The sequence below is a fragment of the Cheilinus undulatus genome, linkage group 21, assembly GCF_018320785.1.
Source record: "Cheilinus undulatus linkage group 21, ASM1832078v1, whole genome shotgun sequence".
In the NCBI taxonomy this organism is placed as follows: Eukaryota; Metazoa; Chordata; class Actinopteri; order Labriformes; family Labridae; genus Cheilinus; species Cheilinus undulatus.
This window is the reverse complement of record NC_054885.1, coordinates 38,219,243-38,243,658: the sequence shown is the minus strand read 5'-3', so window position 1 is coordinate 38,243,658 and position 24,416 is coordinate 38,219,243. Positions and strand designations below refer to the sequence as shown.

General features: G+C 37.5%; 1 protein-coding gene, 1 pseudogene and 1 gene segment (V, D, J or C); all 3 read left to right on the top strand.

The window, feature by feature from the left end:
- The window catches only part of LOC121529357 (immunoglobulin epsilon heavy chain-like), a 45,610-nt gene that overhangs the window by 6,831 nt on the left and 14,363 nt on the right, over positions 1-24,416 (top strand). The gene's annotated exons all lie outside the window — the stretch shown is intronic.
- Positions 1,199-1,749, top strand: LOC121529347 (annotated as a pseudogene).
- On the top strand, positions 1,964-4,867 carry LOC121529355. The segment is given in 2 exon segments: positions 1,964-2,003; positions 4,548-4,867. Coding segments are annotated over 2 exon segments (360 nt in total).

Sequence of the window (24,416 nt, the reverse complement as noted above, 5' to 3'; positions counted from 1 at the left end):
CAAGTATAGATGCATGTGTGCATCTATATACAGTATATGTGCATTTTTTTAGTGTGCGTGTGTTAAGGTAGGCTATGTGTATATATGTTTTGTTAATGTTGTATTGTTACAGGTAAGAATATAGATTACTGCTCAGGTATCAAAAACACTTTTGTTAATTGATAAGGTAATGTAAGGTAGGGGCAGGACAAGATAAGCATTGAGCTTCATTCTGCCCCATCTCGAACAATGTGGCGTGTGCATATGTGTGTATATATGTATGCAGATATGTATAAATGTATATGTGTGTGTGTGTGTATGTATATACATATGTATATTTTTATTTATGTGTATGAAATTGGACTGGCAAGTTGACACAACCATACTGAGCAATATATTTTTCTTTTGTTGTTGTACGTTTGAGATAAATAAAATAAGTCAAATCAAATCAAATCAAACAGTATTGATCTCATTCAGCCAGGATCAATGGTTGTGCAGCCAGGTCAGAGTCTGACCATCACCTGTCAGCTCTCTGGTTACTCTATCACTGATAACAGCTATTCTACAGCCTGGATCAGACAGCCTGCAGGGAAAGGACTGGAGTGGATCTCTACCATGTGGAGAGATGGTAACACTGCTGCAAATAACGCTCTAAGGAACAAGTTCAGTGTCAGCAGAGACACTTCTGCTGGAACAGTGACTCTCACAGGACAGAACATGCAGCCTGCAGACTCTGGAGTGTATTACTGTGCCAGCAGACACAGTGAGAGAGATGAACAGGAGAGCCATAAAAAAACTACTTCCTCTTTTTACCACCATCACTGGGAACACTTGGCACAGAGTGTGATGAAGAGTAAAGAGATTCTGAGCACTGACACAGAATGAGGATCTTGTTTTCCATTACTGATCAGAGTGTTGAAGTATTTCATTTTAAGTATAAATGGAGTCATTTTAAGTCTTTTAGAACAGCAGATCATTTTCAGGACAAATCACATATTCAGGGATAGAAAAGGAAGACAACAAAGTTTATTTTGATATGGAAGATTCCTCGCACTACTACCTTGACACCTACTACTAAGTATTTAGGTGTCATTTCCTCTTTCCACCCAATTACAGAGAGGAACATTTTTTACAGCATGTTTTGATGTACTCAAGAAAAATATAGTTTTGAGTAATGTTTACTTTAAAATGAGAAAAGATTATAATGGTATACCCACATGCAAAAAGTAAAATGTTCTTCTCTGAGGAGGAGTGAATGCAAAGTGAGCTGTGTTCCTCCTCTACTTCTGTGACTGCAGAGAGGATGACAGAGAACAGTGGACACACAGTTGAACATGATGGACTATAGGACAGGACTGCTGCTTTTAACTGTCTGCTGGGCAGGTGGAGATCTTCACTCATCTTTATTCAACAAAGTCTTCTCACACTCTTCTATCTCATGCTTTTCTCTTCTGTGTTGGCAGGTGTTGATGCTCAGCCTCTGACAGAGTCTGAACCAGTGGTTAAAAGTCCTGGACAATCCCACAGACTGACCTGTACGGTCTCTCATTCAGTGACTACTGGATGGCTTGGATCAGACAGGCTCCTGGACAAGGACTGGAGTGGGTTGCAGCTATCAATAATGGTGGCAGCAGCCAATTCTACTCTGATTCAGTCAGAGGTCGGTTCACCATCTCCAGAGACAACAGCAGAGAGCAGCTGTATCTGCAGATGAACAGTCTGAAGGCTGAAGACTCTGCTGTGTATTACTGTGCCAGACAGTCACAGTGAGAGAAAACAAAGGGAAAGTCTAACAATAACTGTTTCTCCTGCCAGGACTTTAAACATTCATTTTGTCATTTTGTTCATTTTGTCATTTTTGCACTCACTGACAGTTTTCAAATTAGAAGTTTAACTGAAACTATTTCTTCCTTGTTCCTCAGCTATAAAAACTCTCCATCAGGCTGTCAGTGGAGTTCACAGCACCTCACTTTCAACATCAAGCATGTTTTCTGGAGCTCTGCTGCTGCTGCTGGCAGCTGGATGTGAGTCTCTCTGCATCTGTCAGAGTCAACACTTCTTCTCCTCTACTTGAACTTCATCATCTCTGACTAAACATGTTCTCTTTAACAGATGTGAAGGCTGAAACTCTGACACAGCCAGCCTCTGTGACTGTGCAGCCAGGTCAGCGTCTGACCATCACCTCTCAGGTCTCTTATTCTGTTAGCGAGTGCTACACAGCCTGGATCAGACAGCCTGCAGGGAAAGGACTGGAGTGGATTGGAAGCAGATTCCCTGGAGGCACTCACTACAAAGATTCACTGAGGAACAAGTTCAGTATTGATTTAGACTCCTCCAGAAACACAGTGATTTTAAATGATGCTCAGACTCTGACACAATCTTGACCAGTGGTTAAAAGTCCTGGACAATCTCACAGACTGACCTGTTATGCCTCTGGGTTTACAATGAGCGACTACTGGATGCTGACAGGCTCCTGGAGGAGGACTGGAGTGGATTGCAGCTATCAGCGATGGTGGCAGCGACAAATACTACTCTACTTCAGTCAGAGGCCGGTTCACCATCACCAGAGACAACAGCAGACAGCAGCTGTATCTACAGATGAACAGTCTGAAGGCTGAAGACTCTGCTGTGTATTACTGTGCCAGACAGTCACAGTGAGAGAAAACAAAGGGAGAGTCTAACAAAAACTGTTTCGCCTGCCAGGACTTTAAACATTCACTTTGTTAAGCACTCACTGACAGTTTTCAAATTAGAAGTTTAACTGAAACTACTTCTTCCTTGTTCCTCAGCTATAAAAACTCTCCATCAGGCTGTCAGTGGAGTTCACAGCACCTCACTTTCAACATCAAGCATGTTTTCTGGAGCTCTGCTGCTGCTGGCAGCTGGATGTGAGTCTCTCTGCATCTGTCAGAGTCAACACTTCTTCTCCTCTACTTGAACTTCATCATCTCTGACTAAACATGTTCTCTTTAACAGATGTGAAGGCTGAAACTCTGACACAGCCAGCCTCTGTGACTGTGCAGCCAGGTCAGCGTCTGACCATCACCTCTCAGGTCTCTTATTCTTTTAGAAGCTACTGGACAGGCTGGATCAGACAGCCTGCAGGGAAAGGACTGGAGTGGATCGGAAGCAGATACACTGGTGGCACTTCCTACAAAGATTCACTGAGGAGCAAATTCACCATTGATTTAGACTCCTCCAGAAACACAGCGACTAAAAACAGACAGAACATGCAGCCTGAAGACTCTGCTGTGTATTTCTGTGCCAGAGACCCACAGTGACACAACCATCAGCAGAGCTGAACAAAAACCCCTCAGAGCCTGAAAACATGAACATGAAGCCACCAGAGGAGGCGCTCTAACATTAAACACCTCAGTGAAGGAAAGAAAAACAGAGAAGTAACAGTGAAAGAATAAAACATTATTTTATCACTGTAATAATGTGACATCTACTCATTATTATCATTGTTACTTCATTTAAAGTGCATGTTTGTGACTACATCATGTAAATCAGTAAGTTAATGTTTTTTTTTTTTTTACAGAACCAAAATGGTTATATTGTAGTTGTTAATTTTGGCCCTGATAAGATTCTGTTCTGAACAAGTGCTCAAACTTTCATGCACACTCAGATGCTTCGTTTCTCCATCAGCATCCCAAAAAGGTACCAGCAGTTACGCCTTTTACTTTATTTTTTTAAATAAATGAAAACAAGAGAACTGCAGCATGTTTGATATGAAACAGACAACTCAAAGAGCAGACAGATACAACCTCAGACTTTAACAGACGTTTGTTAAAGATACATTCAGAGACTGTGAGAACTCAAACTGTGAACGAACTCTGACCTTAACACTGGGAACCAGGCCTTTACTCAATAAGAGAGTTTGGTGACTTTTTTGCTCCAGTTATACACCAAAAAGAAAACTATAAAGAGATGTTAACAAATGTCTCAGTGACCAGAGAGGATTTACATCACAATGACACAAGCCAAAAACTTTCAACTTGACAACTGGAGCAACAATTAAATCATGAATTATGACTGGGATATGTGGCTAAAACAGACCTACAGAGATAACACAATGGCCTGAAGCATTAAAGAACCACAAAAGGTCAGCAGAGACCACTGGATTAGTAAGAAAAGAGAAGAGGAAAATACATTCTAAAGCCTGAAGACAATTTATTTCACAGACAATAATAAAATAGCCTGTTATCATGTACTGACTAATACATGATGAAAAATCTAACTTCTGGCCTGGAGTCAGCCTGACGTGTAGACGGATATTTGCAAAAAAAAAAGTTGGGCCCAAAACAGACAATAAGACTGTAAACTCAAGTCAAATGTTATTTTCTCTGAGGAGGAGTGAATGCAAAGTGAGCTGTGTTCCTCCTCTACTTCTGTGACTGCAGAGAGGATGACAGAGAACAGTGGACACACAGTTGAACATGATGGACTATAGGACAGGACTGCTGCTTTTAACTGTCTGCTGGGCAGGTGGAGATCTTCACTCATCTTTATTCAACAAAGTCTTCTCACACTCTCCTAACTGATGTTTTTTTCTTCTGTGTTGGCAGGTGTTGATGCTCAGGCTCTGACACAATCTGAACCAGTGGTTAAAAGTCCTGGACAATCCCACAGACTGACCTGTTACTCTTATGGGTTCACAATGAGCATCTACCATATGAACTGGGTCAGACAGGCTCCTGGACAAGGACTGGAGTGGATCCCCTGGATTGAGTATGATAATGACAGAAAATTCTACCCTACTTCAGTCAGAGGCCAGTTCACCATCTCCAGAGACAACAGCAGACAGCAGCTGTATCTGCAGATGAACAGTCTGAAGGCTGAAGACTCTGCTGTGTATTACTGTGCCAGGCAGCCTCACAGTGACTGAAGCTGGTTCAACAGCTGTACAAAAACCTAAAGGACTTAATCTAACTGTTTTTATAAATCCTGTAAAAGAACTGAATTAAAATCTAACAAAATATTAAACAGACCCTGAGAAAATCTTTATGAGCACACAAACAATACCCATCAGTCACTTTCTGCATTTAACACTTAGATTTTGTTGAAACTGTGTCCCTCTGTGACTAAAACTGACACTGCATAAACACATTATTGCCAAACATTATTCCTATTTGTCATTGAACTTCGGTCAACATTTGACACTGAAAAATAATAATGCCATTCCCATAACAAAAACACCAGATGGCAGCCAGAGTCCAGTTTCTCTGAGGTCTTTATTATCAAGGAGATGATCAGATCTGCTTTTCTCAGTACTAACTGACTGAGGTTGGTTCTCTGTCCAAATGTCTCAATTTTTTTATTTTTTTTTTAAGAAAAATCAGGGGACAGAAAATACCTATACATTAATACTTGTTTCTCTCCATCTATGCAGGTATTAGATATTAACAAGTCAAGGATCAGGTGGTGTGACTCATAAAAACCAGCAGGAGAAGATGGCTGGACTGCACTTACATTTATGGTTGAAAACCTATCCTCTGAAACTAGTGAGCAGACTGCAGAAGTAGTAGTACTGAAGAATAAATAAATGAGGATTTATCAGTGGAAATGCAGTTTTGAACTCCTTTCTGTAACCCTCTGTGCTCTTGTAAGAGATCCAGTTACAGCTAGGGGTGATTGTTTAAAGATGCTAATTCAGAGATAATAATAATAATAATAATAATAATAATAATAATAATAATAATATCTTGAATTTATATAGCGCCTTTCAAGAAACCCAAGGACGCCTTACAGGAACACATAGACATGGACAAACTATGTGAGGGGTAGGATGAGTGTAAGGGGTGGTTTAGTGAAGACTGTAGGCTGTGGTGAACAGGTGGTGCTTGAGACGTTTTTTGAAAATGTCCAGAGATGGAGCGCTACGGATGTCAGTTGCTAAATATATTTCTTCTGTCAAAAGATGAATTTCCTCTTATTGATTCAGCAACAAAGTGTGACAAACACACTTAAAAAGCATGAAAATAGGGAACAGATTAAGTCCTTCTGAGATCATTATCATCTAATACCTGTCTACCCTGTCAGACCTGTGATTGACTGGAAATCAGTTCAGGAAGAAAAGACGATATATAACTAGGGAAAAGAATGATCTATAATCCAATTAATTTTCTCTCAGTGAGGACGAGGAGTGAAGAGTGTAACTCTGTCTGACCATCACCTGTCAGGTCTCTTATTCTGTCAGCAGTGCTACATCCTGGATCAGACAGCCTGCAGGGAAAGGACTGGAGTGGATTTTATATGGATGTTCTGGATGTACCACATACTATAAAGATTCACTGAGGAACAAGTTCAGTTTTAGCTCAGACTCTTCCAGAAACACAGTGACTCTAACTGGTAAGAACATGCAGCCTGAAGGCCCTGGGGTGTATTACTGTGCCAAGCACACAGTGAGAGACAACAACAAGAGAGTGGCACAAAAACTACTTCCTCCGGCGCCGGTAGTCGAGTGGTTAAGGCGCATGCCATATACGCAGGCAACCCGGGTTCGAATCCGGCCCGTGGCACTATTTCCTGCATGTCTCTCCCCGCTCTCTCCCCTGTTTCTGACTCTATCCACTGTCCTATCAAATAAAGGCCAAAAATAAATCTTTAAAGAAAAAAAAAAAAAAAACTACTTCCTCTGTCAGCAACAAACATTTTGTTCATTGTTTGCAGCACATTTAGAGAAGAACTGTGGTGAGGGATTTTCTTGGTTTTACTTTAAATCTAACTTTATCTCATGCTTTATACTTCTATGGTCAGTTTAGTTGATTATCAGAGTTTCCCATAATAGTGTAATAATAATGCAAATTTAAGGCTCCTTTCATATCAGATAAATGAGCACATTTGAAATGTTTTGATGTCTATCAATGTAAATTCTTGAAATGCCTGTTGAAACAGAAAGAAGACAGTTTTGCCAAGCATGTAGACTAAGTAAATGATTTAAATATGCACAATAACACCACAGAACAGAACCTTGTCTGCTAGGCAATAACTCTTTTGTATTTCACAAATGTTTTAAGGACACGATGATTTCTTGTTGTATCAACAGTGCAAATTTAGTGACTACAAAAGTAACACATTTTCTCTAGAACAGTTTTTACTAGAAGCACCGAGAGGAGGTGCCTTTAGACAGGAAAGGATCTGAAATACAGATAAATGGTGCAGCAGGGAATATTAAAGTATTTGGATTTCATTTTCAAATATTTTACTCTTTGGACATCAATTTAATTTTATATGAAAATCTATATTTTGCTAAAAAGCAATGTTTACTTTTTTCCCATACTATGCATTAATAAAACATTTCTGTTTTTTTTGTCTGTAAAATCCCTGAAACTTTAATCTGATATTGATATGTGTTTTATAGTTAAATGAGTAGGACAACTGCTGTTGTTTTAAATGTAATAAATAAATAATGTTAATGGGTCAAAATTTAAAACATGCCCTTAAACTTGGTTACTTTATAAAAGGATTATTAAAATGACAAAACTGATCACAGTCACATATGCAAATGAGTCTCCCGTCTGTTGCCTTATAAGTTCTTCAACTATGTTGTTGTGTCATTCAGAGAGAAGAAGAGCTCCCATCAGGTCATCTTCATCATCAGCCATCTCCTCTGCAGCTCTGATACTGCTGCTGACAGCTGCATCCTGTGAGGACATTTCTGACTATTAAACATCAGAATCAAAGAAGAATCAGATGAATGATGGAGATAATGATGATCTGTGTTTCCACAGGTGTCAACAGTATTGATCTCATCCAGCCAGGATCAATGGTTGTGCAGCCTGGACAGACTCTGACCATCACCTGTCAGCTCTCTGGTTACTCTGTCACTGATGATGACTATGCTACAGGCTGGATCAGACAGCCTGAAGGAAAACCCATGGACTGGATATGTGAAAGATGGGGCTCTAGCAGCTTTTACCAAAATAATGCTCTGAAGAACAAGTTCAGTTACGACACTGACACTTCTGCTGGAACAGTGACTTCCACAGAAATCTGCAGCCTGCAGACACAGCTGTTTATTACTGTGTGAGGAGAGACAGTGAGAGACAAGAGCAGGAGAACTACACAAAAAGTACTTCCTCTGTTTTCAACCATACATAACATGTAATATTCAGCTGTCTCAACAATACTTCTCTCAGTGATAAAGATTACATTTTCTCACAACTAATTCATTCATATACCATGGCTAGGGTGAATAATTGATTCTGATTGGTAACAGGGTGTTAATTGATTTAATAATTCTCAATATCTCTGGCTTCCAGGTCATTCCTGCTTATGGACACTAGAGCTGCATGATATTCATGACAAACTTTCTTTGTGATATGTTTTTCAGCAACATATAATACAGTGTTAAAATAGAATGGATCAAAGTGAATGGGAATGGTGTGTTTTTATGTACACATTAGGACTAACTAATATTAAAATGTATGATGTACCTTCAATTTTTGATATTTTGATCAAATGAAGAGTATTAAATAAAATCTCAGACTACTATCTCACAGTACTTTATGTCTATCTTCTGTTCCTAATATTTACACAAAACTTGGATAGCCTTCCTGAAGCTAAAATACATGTAAAAAGCATGTTTGACCACTGAATTAGCATGGAAGCATCTAGAGATAGCTGATAGAGAGCTTGGACTGAATCTGTTTCAACATTGTGTAGAAGGATAGCATTCATAACTCAGCTTCTGTCTAACAGGGAAAATGTGCAAACACTGAGTGAGAAACAATTTTATAGAGATTTATTTCTTCATATATTAGAACTTTTATTGATGATAGCAAAAAATTTGGACTTTAAGTATATAAATGTGAATGTTTGAGCATCAAAACTCATTGTTCTGAACTTATTTATGTATTTAGAGTGAATTTTCTAATTAGTTGATACAAAAAAATATTTAAAAAATAATAATATTAATAATCAAATGTATGTGTATGTATTTGTATGAATTTTGGGAGTTCTCATCACTAACTAACAAATTATGTAACAAAGTAAACCTGTGATGTTGCAGCATCACATTATAAAAACAGTGATGATCGCATCAATAATGGAATTATTTGCATTTTCAAGGTGAATATTTGGCTCTGTTCAGTTATTGGTTTAGTTACTTTTAATGGTTCGAGTCTAAGTTGTCTTCTATGATTATACACCTGTTGTTACTTCTGTTATGTAATTTCAGTGCATGCTAATCTTATTGCAACATGAATGAAAAATACACAATAATCAAGGATCTCCTCTTTTTTTTTATTTAGATAAAAAATAATGTAAACTGTTTTCATCTGAAACATTAAAATAAATGATCAATAAATTCTGTAGCTATTTGTGACAATGCTGATTGACTTCCTTGTAAAAGTGAAGTGAGAGAATTCTACTGAAATGCTAGAGAATGAATAAGATCCTGTACAGTCTCTGGGTTCACATTCAGTGGCTTGTATTTGAGCTGGATCAGACAGGCTCCTGGTAAAGCACTGGAGTGGATCGCTTACATAAGCACAGCTAGTACTCCTATCCATTACTCCTCATCAGTCCGGGGCAGATTCACCATCTCCAGAGATGACTCCAGCAGTAAACTCTACCTACAGATGAACAGTCTGCAGACTGAGGACACAGCAGTGTATTACTGTGCCAGAGACACAGTGAGAGAGAAGAACAGGAGATATGTACAAAACTACTTTCTCTATTTGCCACCATCACTGGGAACACTTGAAACCCGTGTTGACAAAGTTAGATGTGCTTAACACTCAGTAGAAGAAATTCTGAGCATTGATCAATTAATTTCTAATTCACTCCAATCAATCAATTTCTTTATCTTGGATGTTTTCTTGTTTTTGTTTTTTTTAAATCAGATTTATTAAATAGAATTTGTTTGCTCCTAAAGCCACAAAAGGAGGAGCCACCAGACCTTTGATTATAACACCAGTTCAGTGTACAAAGACAAACAGACACATTTAGAGATGTAGAAGCAGTGTAATAAAGTTTGCTATAATTCCTACAGCTACGATCATTTATATTAACAGTATTCATTAATGAGCCTTTTTCTGGGTTCTCAATTTAAGTAAATTAGTTGATCAACCAAAAACATTAGAACTTTACAGGCATTACCAAATTGAATCATTGATATAAAATGTATGAGCTATTTTATTCATGATCTATTCTCCTACAGTGTTTTCTAAAAACGGCCAGAACAAAGGACCATGACATGACACCATAATCTCACTTTCTTACACATTTTCCCATCTGACTGCAGAGAATCAGTAGAGTAGAGATGGGACAGCTCCACACACACCCGACACTGACTTAGGACATTCTGATGTATTTAGGCACAATTTGCATTTGGACTGTGTTTGGATAGTTGGACATTTTAACATTTTTATGATGTTTTTAATGATATGCTCTTATTTTATGTGTGAAGTGATTGTACTGTGTAGTATTATCTTATCTTATCATGAACATTGTAGTCACAACAGCAGTTTTAGTTTCTGCAATTTATCCCATCACACTGCGATAATATATGGTGTGATAAAAGTCATTATGAGGAATGAGTTTACGGAAAGACAAACTGGACAAAATGGCTCATTTTCACAACTTAAAGTTCTACTTCATGCTTTGGGTGAGACATGGCAAGACTAGGCAGCGCGGATGTTTGATCTTATAAAAGTAAATTTTATCATGTTATCATGTGACTAGTTTTATATCATGAGAAAGTAAACATGTTATGCCCTGAAATGTTTTATCTTATAAAGTGGTAATATCTTCTTGGAACACTAAACCTTACTAGCATTTTTCTTGCTCAGAAAAGTACCAGAATGCCAGTGTGATGAAAAGGGAAGCATTTTTCCTCTTGTACATGTTGCCTTGTTAAGTTGGAAAAAGTAAGTGAAGACTGCCATCTAGTGGCAAACACAAAAAGGGTCAGCTTACTTGATGCAGAAAATCCAAAGACATCCTGCATGCATGAGAGGTGTAAGGAGTTCTGTGATATCCTTAGATTAATCTGACACAGTTGTGGAATTTTCTAATGACTAAAATACTCCTCTAACTCTTAAAGAATCAGCAAAGGTAGGGGCACTGAGTCAGAAAATGTTTCAAACTTGACTGCAGCAAAATACACATTAGACTTCTGTGTTGAGAATTTTTTTAGCTTTTGTACAGAAAAGTTCACTATTTTTGTCACAAAAGAGTTCTAGAGGACACACTTATATTGTGCTTAAAAATAACAGGCAGAGTTTTAGGCTCTATTTTTCTTTTTTCATTCATGTAAAATAATCGATTTCTCCTGCACCCTAACACTGTGGACTACTATGTGGTCTCTTAAGGCGGGGAAATATTTGATATTTTTTCTAACGTTGTTTATCTCTTTTTGAAGTTGAAAAAAATCTTGATTATTTAGCCCGCTTTCACCAAAATTAAAGTGGTCACTCTGCAATTGAACCAAGTAAATTTATATTTATAATTTTTATTATTCCCAGTGGTTATAAAAATCCCTCTGAACATTTGTTTGGTTTTTGAGTTGTGTCAAATGTGTCCATATCCTGTATTTTTGTTTAAATGTTATAAACAAAGCTGCTGATGCAAGTCAAATTTGAGACTTTGGTATTAATATCTCTCTCTATCTATCTATCTATCTATATATCTATCTATCTGTTTATCTATCTATCTATTTATCTATCTATCTATCTATCTATCTATCTATCTATCTATCTATCTATCTATCTATCTATCTATGTTTGGTTTGTAATTATTAAATAAAAATATCATATTGGACAGTTTTGCAGGGGAAGATAGAAAAGCTGTACTACAGCACAGGTTTTTGCATTGTGATGCTTCACTGTGTATGGCAGTGGCCACAGTGCTTCACACTAATACAAAAACCTCTCCACCAACAGTTTTCTTTTTCATTGAATGACCACATAAAATCCTGGTAAAACAGACACTTGTTTTTACCCAGCAAAATACTGCCACTCTTTTCAAACAGTAACAACAATAATGCAATGCTTCAAGGTGTAAATAAATGGCTCTACTGTGCATTATTGTTGAATAAAACAATAAGATGTGATATACAAGAAAGAAAATGTTTGTAATAATTAGCTTTGTTCTCAGATTGAGCTGATAAATGAAATTTTACTCAACAAATTTACAAAATAATTTTACTGTTTAATACTTGGTCTGTTCTTGTTGTAGATTTAATAATATAACATTTAATGAATACAAAAGTGTTGTTTCTTAATTAATTAATTAAAAAAAAACTACACATGGTATAATCTGAAAATAAAAGTAAAATAATGATGTGGTGTGTGCTGTGATACGTTTGCAGGTGGAGTTTTTGTATGGAGGTATTTCACTGTGCACTATAACTACAACAGTGATGCATCCTGTGACAAAAACCTCACAACAACAAACATTTATCAATGAAATGGTTCCACAAGAGGGGTTAGGGATCACAAAATTCATTTGAATTTATCCTCTTTGCACAATGCACAACTGCACCAAATATGACAATTTATTTAGTAGTTTTTTGTTTTTTTCTTTCAGGTAAAACAAATAAAGCCAAAAGTGTTGATTTGCTAGTGACACTGCAGGAAAGTTGGTGATCAGTAGAGTAATCAGAATTTGGTCTGTCTGAACAGTTTCATCAAAATCCATAAAACTTTTAAGGTTTTTGAGCCAAAACAACACATGATCAATACTGACCAGCAACCTGCAGCAGGGAAACTAACCCTGCAAAAAATAAAACACAAAAGAGTAAGAAATGAGCTTTTTGTACACAAATATATTTGGTTCTGAGGTAAAATAAAACTATTAAAGTAGAAAAGTAGATTTTTTTGTTTCCTGGTGTACCCTGCTGATCATACAGTATAAATAGAAACGCACCATAAACAGCACAGGTTTTTGTACGAGGGTGTGACACTGTGTATGGGGGTAGCCACAGTGACATATGGCAATACAAAAACCTGTGTATGCATAAAACTAAGGGGATTAAAACAAAGACCCTGAGAAGAGCTTCCTTTTGGTGTCAGGAGAGACAATTTTAACATTCCTGCAAGCAATCTGAAAAGGTACTTTTAACAAAATCTAAATTAGAAAAGGAGCTGTTTTTAAAAGTAACTTTGGGAGAATTTTAACATGGCTAATTCCTTTCATATGAACAGATATCAATTTTTTAAAGAGGCATAAATGTGATCAAATTAAACTATGAGTAAGTTCTTCTTAGTGTCAGTTAGAGAGCATGTAGTTTTTGTATGGGCCTGTATCACTGTGATGGATATAGCAGCAGCCACAGTGATACATTCAATGACAAAAACCTACATCCACTAAGAAGGTACTATGATCCTAAAAATAAATAAATAAATGAATAAAAAATAGGTGGTGGCACTTTGTTCTGCTGCCTTTATTTGTCAAACAAACTTTTCTTGGGTAAAACTATGCCTTTATTTTTTTATGTGGACCATGATCCCAGTGGTAATACGAGCCCACACATTTTATTGTATCATAGGATACTATTTAAATCTAATAAAAACCAGAGCTTAGAGCTGTGTGAATTTAATGAGAGCGATAGAAGGAGGTGCACAATTTTCTGGTCACTATATCACAGGTAATAGGTAGAAAAACATGAAAATCTAAAGGATAATTCTGTTTGATAATACTTGTACAAAAACCCTATTCCATCTTTTGTTTGAATAAAAAAGTATTTTGTCAAGTAAAACTTATGCTACTGCATGTTAGGATTATTGTTAACAATTCTTTCAGAGCTAAAATCTCCTAAATGTTGCTTCTTAAAATGTTTTGTGGCCATGAAATACTAAATACTCCAGAAAAAGTCAGAGTTGAAGATCCACCTTATTTGGCAAGGTTTTTGTACGAGTATGAAACAGTGTGGGTGGAGTGGCAACCACAGTGATATGTGGTCATGCAAAAACCTGCTCTTTACTAAACAGAGACGCAAAGATAATATGACTGAAAATAAAAAGATGATATTTAAAAATCAAGGCTGTGCTGCTGTCGACCAGGAAGAACTACCTATGCAGACAATAAATAAATAAATAAATAAATAAAGATGACCTACTGTTTACTAAATGACTTAGTTGAAACTTCCAAATAAGCCACATGATAAATAAAATTATTCACATACAACAGTACTAACAGTACTTTTTAATGTGCAATCCTTACCATAATTATGCACTAAAACATATTCAGTTCACCTTTAACTTTCTCTGATATTCCTGCAACAAACACACAGGTGATAAAATATGCATCATCCTCAGAGTGTGTGGAGTTGGTTTAATGCCAGATCAGTTTTATTAAAAAAAAAAAAAAGGTTTCTGCCTCATGCCCATGGCTTTAGACCTTTGCACACTGTAGATGAATACATTTGTCTACATGCATATGCTTCTTTTTCCATTATCATACATGCTCAAAAAAGGGTTAATTACCTGAGATATTTAACCTGCTGATAAGATTAGAGTTCAAAGTTCTAGTAAAATCAGGATTAAATCCCTTTAATGGAAACTCGAGAATTTGTGTGTAGTGCCAGCCAATGAAGGGGCTGGGGTTTTTGAACGGTGTTATATCACTGTGCAGTATAGCGGCCACAGAGATACATCCTGTGACAAAAACCTACATCCACTAAGATAACAATGAAACCAGTGTGTAGGGCGGTAGGTGGCTGCATTAACACCTAAGGTTAGACAGAATCAGGGTTCAAAATTACTTTGTTTTAAAAAAGCATGATAGATAGATAGATAGATAGATAGATAGATAGATAGATAGATAGATAGATGATAGATAGATGATAGATAGATGATAGATAGATGATAGATAGATAGATAGATAGATAGATAGATAGATAGATAGATAGATAGATAGATAGATAGATAGATAGATGATAGATAGATAGATAGATAGATAGATAGATAGATAGATAGATGATAGATAGATGATAGATAGATGATAGATAGATAGATAGATAGATGATAGATAGATAGATGATAGATAGATAGATAGATAGATAGATGATAGATACATAGATAGATAGATAGATAGATAGATAGATGATAGATAGATAGATGATAGATAGATGATAGATAGATAGATAGATAGATAGATAGATGATAGATACATAGATAGATAGATAGATAGATAGATAGATGATAGATAGATAGATAGATAGATAGATAGATAGATAGATAGATGATAGATAGATGATAGATAGATGATAGATAGATGATAGATAGATAGATAGATAGATAGATAGATAGATAGATAGATAGATATGAGGATGATTTCTAAATATAAGTTTTACAATGGATGGATGGATGAATTACATTATTTCTCCTAACAAATGACAAAATATCTCCTCTTCCAAGAGTCAAACTATCCAGTCCCCATTCAAACAATTAAAATACGTATGAAAAGTTCACATTGCACTCGTTTCTATTCTGTAGTTTTTAGATTTCTGCAACTCATGAAATATTAAAAAATACAGGTTTTAGTTATATCAAGTTAATGCATGGACCCGATTTAAAATTGTTATTTTCGAATTCACAAAACTAGACTAAATGTTGAAGAGGCTAGCATAGCTTTAAAATATTAATTTCAGCTAACGTATAATTTAAAGCTATATTAATAATGACAGCATATGAATACTACCTATTTAATGCATGACACAAATGAAGGTAATGCATAAGAGGATATCAGTATTTTTCCAGCCAGTGAGTCATAAAATATCTAAATAATTTAAGCATCATCTCTTCAATTACAAACATCAAAACATTTGTCCTCCTGGCATTCTCAGTATCTGGATGAATATTCAGGAGAATCAGTATGAATTCCATAAATGCCAAATATTTTACCTTCCTGGTTATTAGCAGAAAGGCAAATGTGCAACATGATTATCAAAATAAACAGTAAAAATGTTTTAGAAAGAAAGCTGATATAACAAGGTGTTAATGGCTAGTATTAGAATATAGGAGCTGAAGTGTTTTTTCAATAAATGAAGATTTTACTAAAGGAGGTGGGACAGAATTAAAACCATCAGCTGCCACACACCACACTGTGTACAGGTTTTTGTACAGCTGTGTAACACTGTGTGACTGGGGGGCACAGTGATAAATGGTAATACAAAAACCTGTCAACACTTAAGGCTTACTCAGCACAAAGATAAGATGCTCATGGACCTGTATTTTTTAAACCCTGAAGAACAAAGATATACCACAGACCAGTTACTTTAATTCCAGTTATAAAATAGTTGTTTTTCTAACTTCTATTAATCAATATTATTTTTAGTTTCAATTCATAACTGAAATTATCTGGCCACGTAACCAATAGAGCATGTCTATCCTGTTATTTTAGTTGTATTAGTTATAAAGACCAACAATAATCCACCATGACCTCAACATATAGCAACATTTAGCATAGTTTCAATGGCAGGGAAAACCGTAACGGCAGAAACCTTGGGCAGAGCCAGATTCATGTTTCACAGCCATCAGCTCATGCTGTGTTGGGGTTATATGGCATAGCGATAGGGTTAGACGAAGGACATTTTTCTCAGACTTTGTATTATCAACATAAATGTTTTAAAAACTGAACACTTAAAGAGCTGTCCTGCAGACTTTGTCCCACTACACTACTTACATATTCAAAGTTTGTTTTCAGTTTGAACAAAGTTGTCCAAAATTGTGGATACAAAAACTGTTAAATCATATAAAATACTAAATGATATAAAAGATTTTAAATGTACTTTATAGTCAACATAAATACAAAAACAAGACATATAATCAAACAATGATGGTAAGTGAGGACAGGGGTCTTAGATAATACCAGTGTAAAACACAGGAAAGCTCCCCCACAGCAGGTGCTTCCTCATCCGGTTACTGAACTGAAGCTTCAGACTGAAAGCCAAAAACTCAAACACCATTCCTGACGACCCCTAATATCTGATCTGAGGAGTAAGTCAAAGAAAGGTGTCTGTGTGTTGATATTATATTTTGATTAAAAAATGTATGCTGCACAGTAACACTGGGGATTGGTTAAACAAAAAGACCCCTTTCACATGTGGACAAAACTGTTTGTACCCTTCAGCCAAAGAGAGAAAAACCCACAAAGGTCTTTAAAAAAACTTTATCTGCTTTTGATTTGTGGTTAAACAGAGTCATTTTAAAAAACAAACTAATGAAACTGGCCTGGACAAAACTGATAGTAGCCCTAAAAAGGACTGTAACCTCCAATTTCCACATGCAGCAAATGCACCGCGAACCGCCGGCGAATCGTACTGCGGAGCACAACGCTCCCTCTCTAGTCCATCAGAGCATTTCCGTGGCCGGTGCTCCAGACTGTCAGCGGTGCGTGCCTGGAACGACACTTTGCTCCGCTTAGTTCGAGATATGCTGCAGGTCTATTTTCAGCGCCGGCCGCTGCCAAACAGCGTCAATACCCGTTGATCAGAAAGCTCCAAACAGGAAGTCACAAGCTAGAATATCCAGCTCTTTCAAAATACAAGACAGCGCACGGACTCACGGTCACAAATCATCACTACATCAACGTTAAGTCTCGTCCTGCAGCGAGAGCAAAGGGTCACCAAGAGGTCAGTGGGTCACAGAGCTACAACGGTGCCATTAATGATGAAAAGTTAACTTTTGGGGATGTTTAGTCTAAATATCCTCAAAGTGTGTGTGATCAGCCTAATGAGTATGCAGGAGAGAAAGTCTCTATGGAGAGGGTTCATGATACACAAGACTATTACATATGGATAATCTTTCTGTAGAGAAATCTCACATATATTATGTTTGGCTGTAATTTAGACCTACGCCAGATTTATGGCTTATTGTTGAGATCAGAGGTGTGCTAGACTGTTTTGTTGTCCGTCATTTTGATGGACAAGGTCATAAAAATTCTGTAATACCATTTTTACAATTCCTCATTTTACTTTTCTCTGTAACATTTGTAATATAAAATATTACAATATGATTTTATAAGTAGCATTCAGTTTATAAAGCACCTTTTCCTTTCTAATACTGTATAAAAGAACCATTTTTGAGGTTATGCATTTTTAATGGCATTGAGAAAAAGATGACTCAGCAGCACAGTGTTTCCTCCTCACATCATTTTTTTACACAGGGACAGTGGAGCACAATCCTCATGTTGAAGCAAGCAAATATGAATTGCACCATTTAAGATATCACTTACTGTCACTTAAAGCTCGAGAATGTAACATTCAATGAGAACCGTATAGGATCAGCTCTACTACCCCTCCCTTCCTGTTCTTCTCTGTGTTTGGTCTCCATAGCTCCGCCCCTCTTCTCACATACCTCCTCGCGAATGTGCACGCCCACTGAATCGAGTACTGACGGTGGCAAAGCTGGAGGGATTCTGCTCTGCTTTTCCACTGAAATCCATGGCCCAATTACAGGTTAGAAAACACTTCATCTCAGCATGAACAAATTCTACACAGGGCCGAACACCGCCGTAACTCCACCATTGTATCAACTTCTCACTGAGCTGAGAGGCAGAAGTGCACCTAATAGAAATGCTCCCTCCGTCCTGCGCTGTGATTAGCTGCGATTACTAGCCTCCTCATTGGCTGGAGCATTGTTCCTTGCTGGTTTTCCTCAAGTGAGAGTGCAGCGCGAGGAGGCATTGCAGAAGTGTGTCTCTCTCTCTCTCTCTCTCTCTCTCTCTCTCTCTCTCTCTTTTCCGCATGCACACATTATACATGGAATTATAAATTATCTAAAATTCAGCACACTGACGTCTTGAATGCAGCGTATTTTTTAAAATGTTTAGCATCCCGAATGATTTGATAAGACTTATATTGATAATGAATTGACACCAATTAAATAGAAACACCTTATTGCCACAGACAGTGACAGAGACGAAGTAGGTTAAAGTTCATCATCATAGAGTCAGGTTTCAACAGGTCACAGAAGCAGCTTTCTCCATGTCAGTGGATGGTCTTAAAAGGTCATATTTTTATCTTATGGTGGATGAACTCACAAAAAATGTGCAAAAATTGAAAGTAAACACCCTTTTGAAAAATAGACCGTATTCCTGTAATCTAAAGGTTTACGTTTCAGACATCAGACCCCTGTGTGAATGATGAAACTATATTTTTGCTAGTGTGAAATATTACATTCATGCATAAAATAGAGGATTTTTAAATGATTAAGTGTCCCTTTACTTTAATGACAACTTGGAGAATAGAAATAAACTCTAATGAAAGAAATAAAGTGTTGGCAACAAACAATTCCTGGTGAATGATCCCTAAAACTGTAAATATGGCATAATCTAATGTCATTATTTAACTTCCTTTCCTTGTAACTTTAAGAAATGTAAACTGTCATCAGAACTTCATTGCACTTTGTAAAATATATTTTCTTTAGAGAACCTGTTAATACCAATTTTTAATAGAGAAATAGTTCATTTAAGGGACCCAGCTTCTTTTCTCATTTGTCTAGTACTACTTCTCTTGAAAAAGCAAAAGTGATTGATTAAAAAAAATGCAACATTTCTTATTAGAGTACTCGATTAATCACCAGAAGAATCGATAGAGTACTCGACTACAAAAAGAATCTATTGCTGCAGCCCTAATCAAGATGCAGTAGTTTAAAGACCATAGCCAATAACAAGTTGTTAAAAGGCTACACTATGAAGCCCAGCGAGTTTTAGTCTGCTCTACAAGACTTCTGATCATTAGTGTATGCTTATGCAACGGCAGCACCTGTGCAACTTGCACAAAGTTTGAGGCAATGCATCCTGGATCCCTCTGTGATGCACTCAGATTCCTCCAGCAGCCTCACAGAGCGCTATCAGCACAGAGACCGATGCACTTTCACTAATCTGTGGTGTCAAAGTCACTGAGAGAGCCAACAGACTACGAGACCTCCTTCATAGTCCATGTACACAAAATAGAAAAGGTCTATGCATCTGTCTGTGTGAGTGTGCTGAAATGCAGACTCATCCTCATTATTTCAGTCGGTCAAAATGATGCACAGCCTTCAAAATTATCAAGTCCTTTTTAAAATGGCCATGTGAAATATCAACAGAGCAAATATTTCAACACAGTGAGCTTCATCAAGTAGCTGCATTATATTACTTACAATGTGGTCTTGTCCTATTCACACCAAAAATCGCTGCCTAAATTAAGAGTTGGATACTCAACATTTTTCAGGAATTGACCCCCAGATCCCCCTCTAAGTACTCGTGCCTCCCCATGATAACTAAATTGTTGTGTTATAGTAGTCCAATTCAGAAAACTCTAAGGTACTTACGGCAGACACTTGTAAATGTTAATAAAGCACCTTTATTTAACAGGTGATGGAGATAAAGGCCCAGAGATTAAATTCCCTTTTGAATATAAATATCAGAGTAAATGGACCAAAGGCACAAACATGCACACTTCATTGCTATATTGAGTTTTGTTACAACAGACAATAAATTGAAGTTTTAGTTTAATTGTTAGTGCTCATACTTGTATGCTATGCTCCCTCTCTATCTCACTCATCCCCCACTGTAACATTTCATTGTGTGTGCGTGGAGTGGACAGTGTGGCAGCACACTTAACAGCTTTACACTCTCATTATGTAAAAACAGATTAGGGACATACATGATATTGGATTTTTGCTGATATCCGATATGCTGATATTTTAAAACTCATTTTGGCTGATAGCGATATTTGATTACATTTTCTTCCACTGTAAAAAACACCAATTCCATTCTGTACTACAATTTTTTAAAATATTGGTAGTCTAATATTTTTAGAAACAGACAAAACATTTGATTCTTCTCAGAAATGAAGGATGCATTGTTTTGTTTTCAAATACAGCCATACACTAAAGAAAAACTTAGAGTAATGTCTTTGGGTTACATGTGCGTTACATGCTACATGTATTTTTAACAGTACAGCCAAAGTCATCTGCATCTTTGAGGGTAATAAACAGCAGCAAAATAACCTGCTGACACTGAGCTCCACAGTGCAAAAAAGAAATAGCTTCTAAATTCAGATTGATTCTCCTTATTACTCAGCCAGTTTGCAGGATGGCTCCCTGAGACACTCCTGACAAAGTGCTTTAAATATCAACAACAAAAAGACAGATTCTTAAATGCAAAAAAACATCTAGCTTTAGTTGAGAGATTAAATATGATTTTAATTTTTTGAGACTCAAGATGAACAAAAGAAAAAAAACCTCAACTGAAGTAGTTCTCCTGATTCTGCTTTAAACAGCACAAACTAACTAAGCAACCAAGTTTAATGGGCATTTCACTGTAAACAGCTCTGTAACAACACAGTGACACCCACATCTCTAATGAGACAGGACACCTTCGTGTACAGCCAGAGTTGCGTGGGAGACTTGGCACACAGAAGTCTGTTATTGCTTTTGCCATGTGTCACCACTGTCACGTAGCAGAACATGTAAGTTCTTTTTCTCTATTTTCCATGTCCAAAACATGTTATCAAACACGGCTGTAACTGTGGCTGCTGAGTGAGCACTCCTGTGAGTGCAGGACAGGCTTTTTAAGAGTGAAATCCTCATATCCACTGAGGCAGTGAGGCTCAACATGCTAACAGGACGGACACTTGATGTCCATATATCCGTGGTGAAGCTAATATGTTTAGCTTTAACGACAAGCTTCTCTACGTGACTGGAAACAAAGTTTTACAGTTCAGGTAAGGCTATAAGCGCCTGCTAGGTATAACAGCAGGGCTTTAAATGCATCATTAGCCTGCAGAAGCCTGTATATTCTACCACGCTGTAAGGCTGATTATCAAGAGCTATAAATTCAATGATTTTCCTGTTCAGCTCCTTACCTTTGGGTGGTCACTGCTGTATTTTTTAGCTTTGTTAAATGACTTAAGTAGAGGCTGTTGACTAGTTTTCCCTGGCACAAAGTTTTGTCGTCCTTTATCTTAAGAAAGTCCTTGTAGTCATCAGGGTGACGTTTTTTTAGATGCAGAATTAAACTGGTGGTGATAAAGGCGTGTTGTTGTGCTCCTCCTCAAATCACATGTACTTTACAAGTGATGCAAACAGCTACTTTGCTGTCTTGTTCCCACACCTCAAACTACACACACACAGCTGACATGTTGAGTTTGGTGTTGGCACAAGTCTGGCGTCATCAAGTGGGCTTAATTATGACGTCACATTATCGGCCATACAGATCAGCGTAAATTTTATTATCAGCCGACATCGATAATGAACTTTTTGAGCTATTATCGGCCAATACCTATATATATACTGCTGATAATATCGTGCATCCTTAAAACAAAGACATTTAAATAGTGATTTAACATTCAGTCAATAAGCCATTTATTCAAAAGACTTCTCAACTCAAGACAAGTGAGCAATGGTTCTGTGCAACTTGCCACTAGATGCACCTGAAGTTGTCCTAAGGTTAAAAGACTGAAAATCCAAATACAGGTATGCTGCTTTGTCTGACAGGCTCATCAGACATTGTTGACTCATCTCTAGCCTGACCTGGACCTGAGAGGAGGGGGACAAACTCTGGCCTGTACCAGCATAAGGCTCTAGGCTGGGTCACAACAGTTTTTGGCTCAGACAGAGATTCCATTATAATCCAGGCAGATAATCCATTCTGATTTCACACCTAGTATGCATTATTATTTAATCGACAAACCAAGCCCAACAGGCAGACTATTTTTCCTTGAATTAGTACTACACTCTTGCTTTCAGCCCACCACAACCCCAAACACGTTTTTAGGCTCTGACAGGGATTTAAGATGCCATCTCATCACCCCTCAGATGCTCTGAGGTCCTGTCCACACGGAGACGAAAACGACATATTGCCGTGTCGTTTGGAAAAAGTTTTCTGTAAAGACGGGATCGTTTCAGGAAATATCCACGTAAGCACGGAACCACTGAAAACGACTGAAAACGCTGTAGTGCATATGTCAAGCCTGTAGGTGGCGCTGTATTGTTGCTATGGAAATGTATTAAAAGAGAGACAAAGATCACAGAAAACTGACACAAACTTTCTTCTAGTTGCCCTTCTGGTTGTTCTCCACGTTGGTGGTAAAGGAGCATCAGATTTTGCAGTAAAAGCCATAACAAGCTCAGTAGCTTCTGCAGCACGAACACAACCCTGTCATAAGCCATGTTTGTTTAGGCCGGACCCACGCAGGCATCTTCAGTAGCTACGCTATGTGTGACGTAATCATTTCAAGAAAGATGCAGTTGGCCGTCCACATGGAGACAAAACGGTAGTTGTGTACAGATTTGTGCACTCTGGGACTCATTTTCAAAAAGTATCCATCACAGTCACCCAAAACGCCATTTCCATGGGGATGAAACAACACGACAAAAAACTTTTGCGTGTACTCCTGAATTCGTCTCCGTGTGGACGGGGCCTGAAATAAATCTGCAAGGATTGATGAGGTTGGGGTCTTGATGCCAGACACAAACACTTATTGCTGCAGTAATGAAAATGTGAAACAACTACCAACTTCAGATGTCCGACTGAAACATGAGAACCTGCATTTAAGTGGCAAGCACCACTGAGCCTTAAGCTTTATATAAAAGAAGTTCCACATTTTATGAGAGAGCCAGCTGACCTGAACATCACCAAGCCAAGCCTTGCTGCTGAGTCCCACAAAGCCAAGAGCTGGACCCACACAACATACGGCTCAACAGTTACTTTACCAGGCCATTACAGTTGAAGTGCTGTACAGTTACAAAGACTGGAACTCTGTCTAACAAAAAAGCCAGGAAAGCACAGAGAGTCAAACCAGCCAAGACACCTTCATAGCCAAAACAGCAGACATCAGCAGGTTGAGTGCAGCAAAGGTCTGTGGCCAGCCACACCAATAAGAGCCAGAGGACAAGGACTGCTAAAACCTCAGCCACCACCGAGGAGACAGAAAGCGAGAGTCTCAAGGTACAACCACCCATCTGTGTACATAGGTGTGCAAGGTGCTGTCTGCTAATCTGAGTTTCAGTCTGCACAACACAATGCCTACAGTTGCCTGAAAGAAAACCTAAGGCCATTTATGGCCACCAAGTCTTCGCATTTATCATTTGTTACATTTGTAAACTTTAGGGCAGTGCATTCCTACATAATACACAAACATGCAGGTTTAAATTCAGCTAAATCAGTTATATCTGGTTGTGTTAACTCCATGCTGCAGTACACAGAGGTAAAAGGAGAAAAGGAAGTGTACACCAGCTGCTGGCAAACACTCTTAATTTCATGTATCCCACACTACAGGAAATGAGTATGGAAGTGGTTCATACATGGTGCAGTGGGAATAGCTTGACAGTGAAAAATGTTTGCTTAGCATTGTTTAAGCAACACTAAGTATTTGAATTACATGTGGACTGTTGTATGTCACTGTGATGGCTACTTTGACAACTGGGGAAAAGGGACCCAAGTCACAGTGACTTCTGGTAAGTAATTATCTAAATCTACTTTTACACTGGAATCTTGAT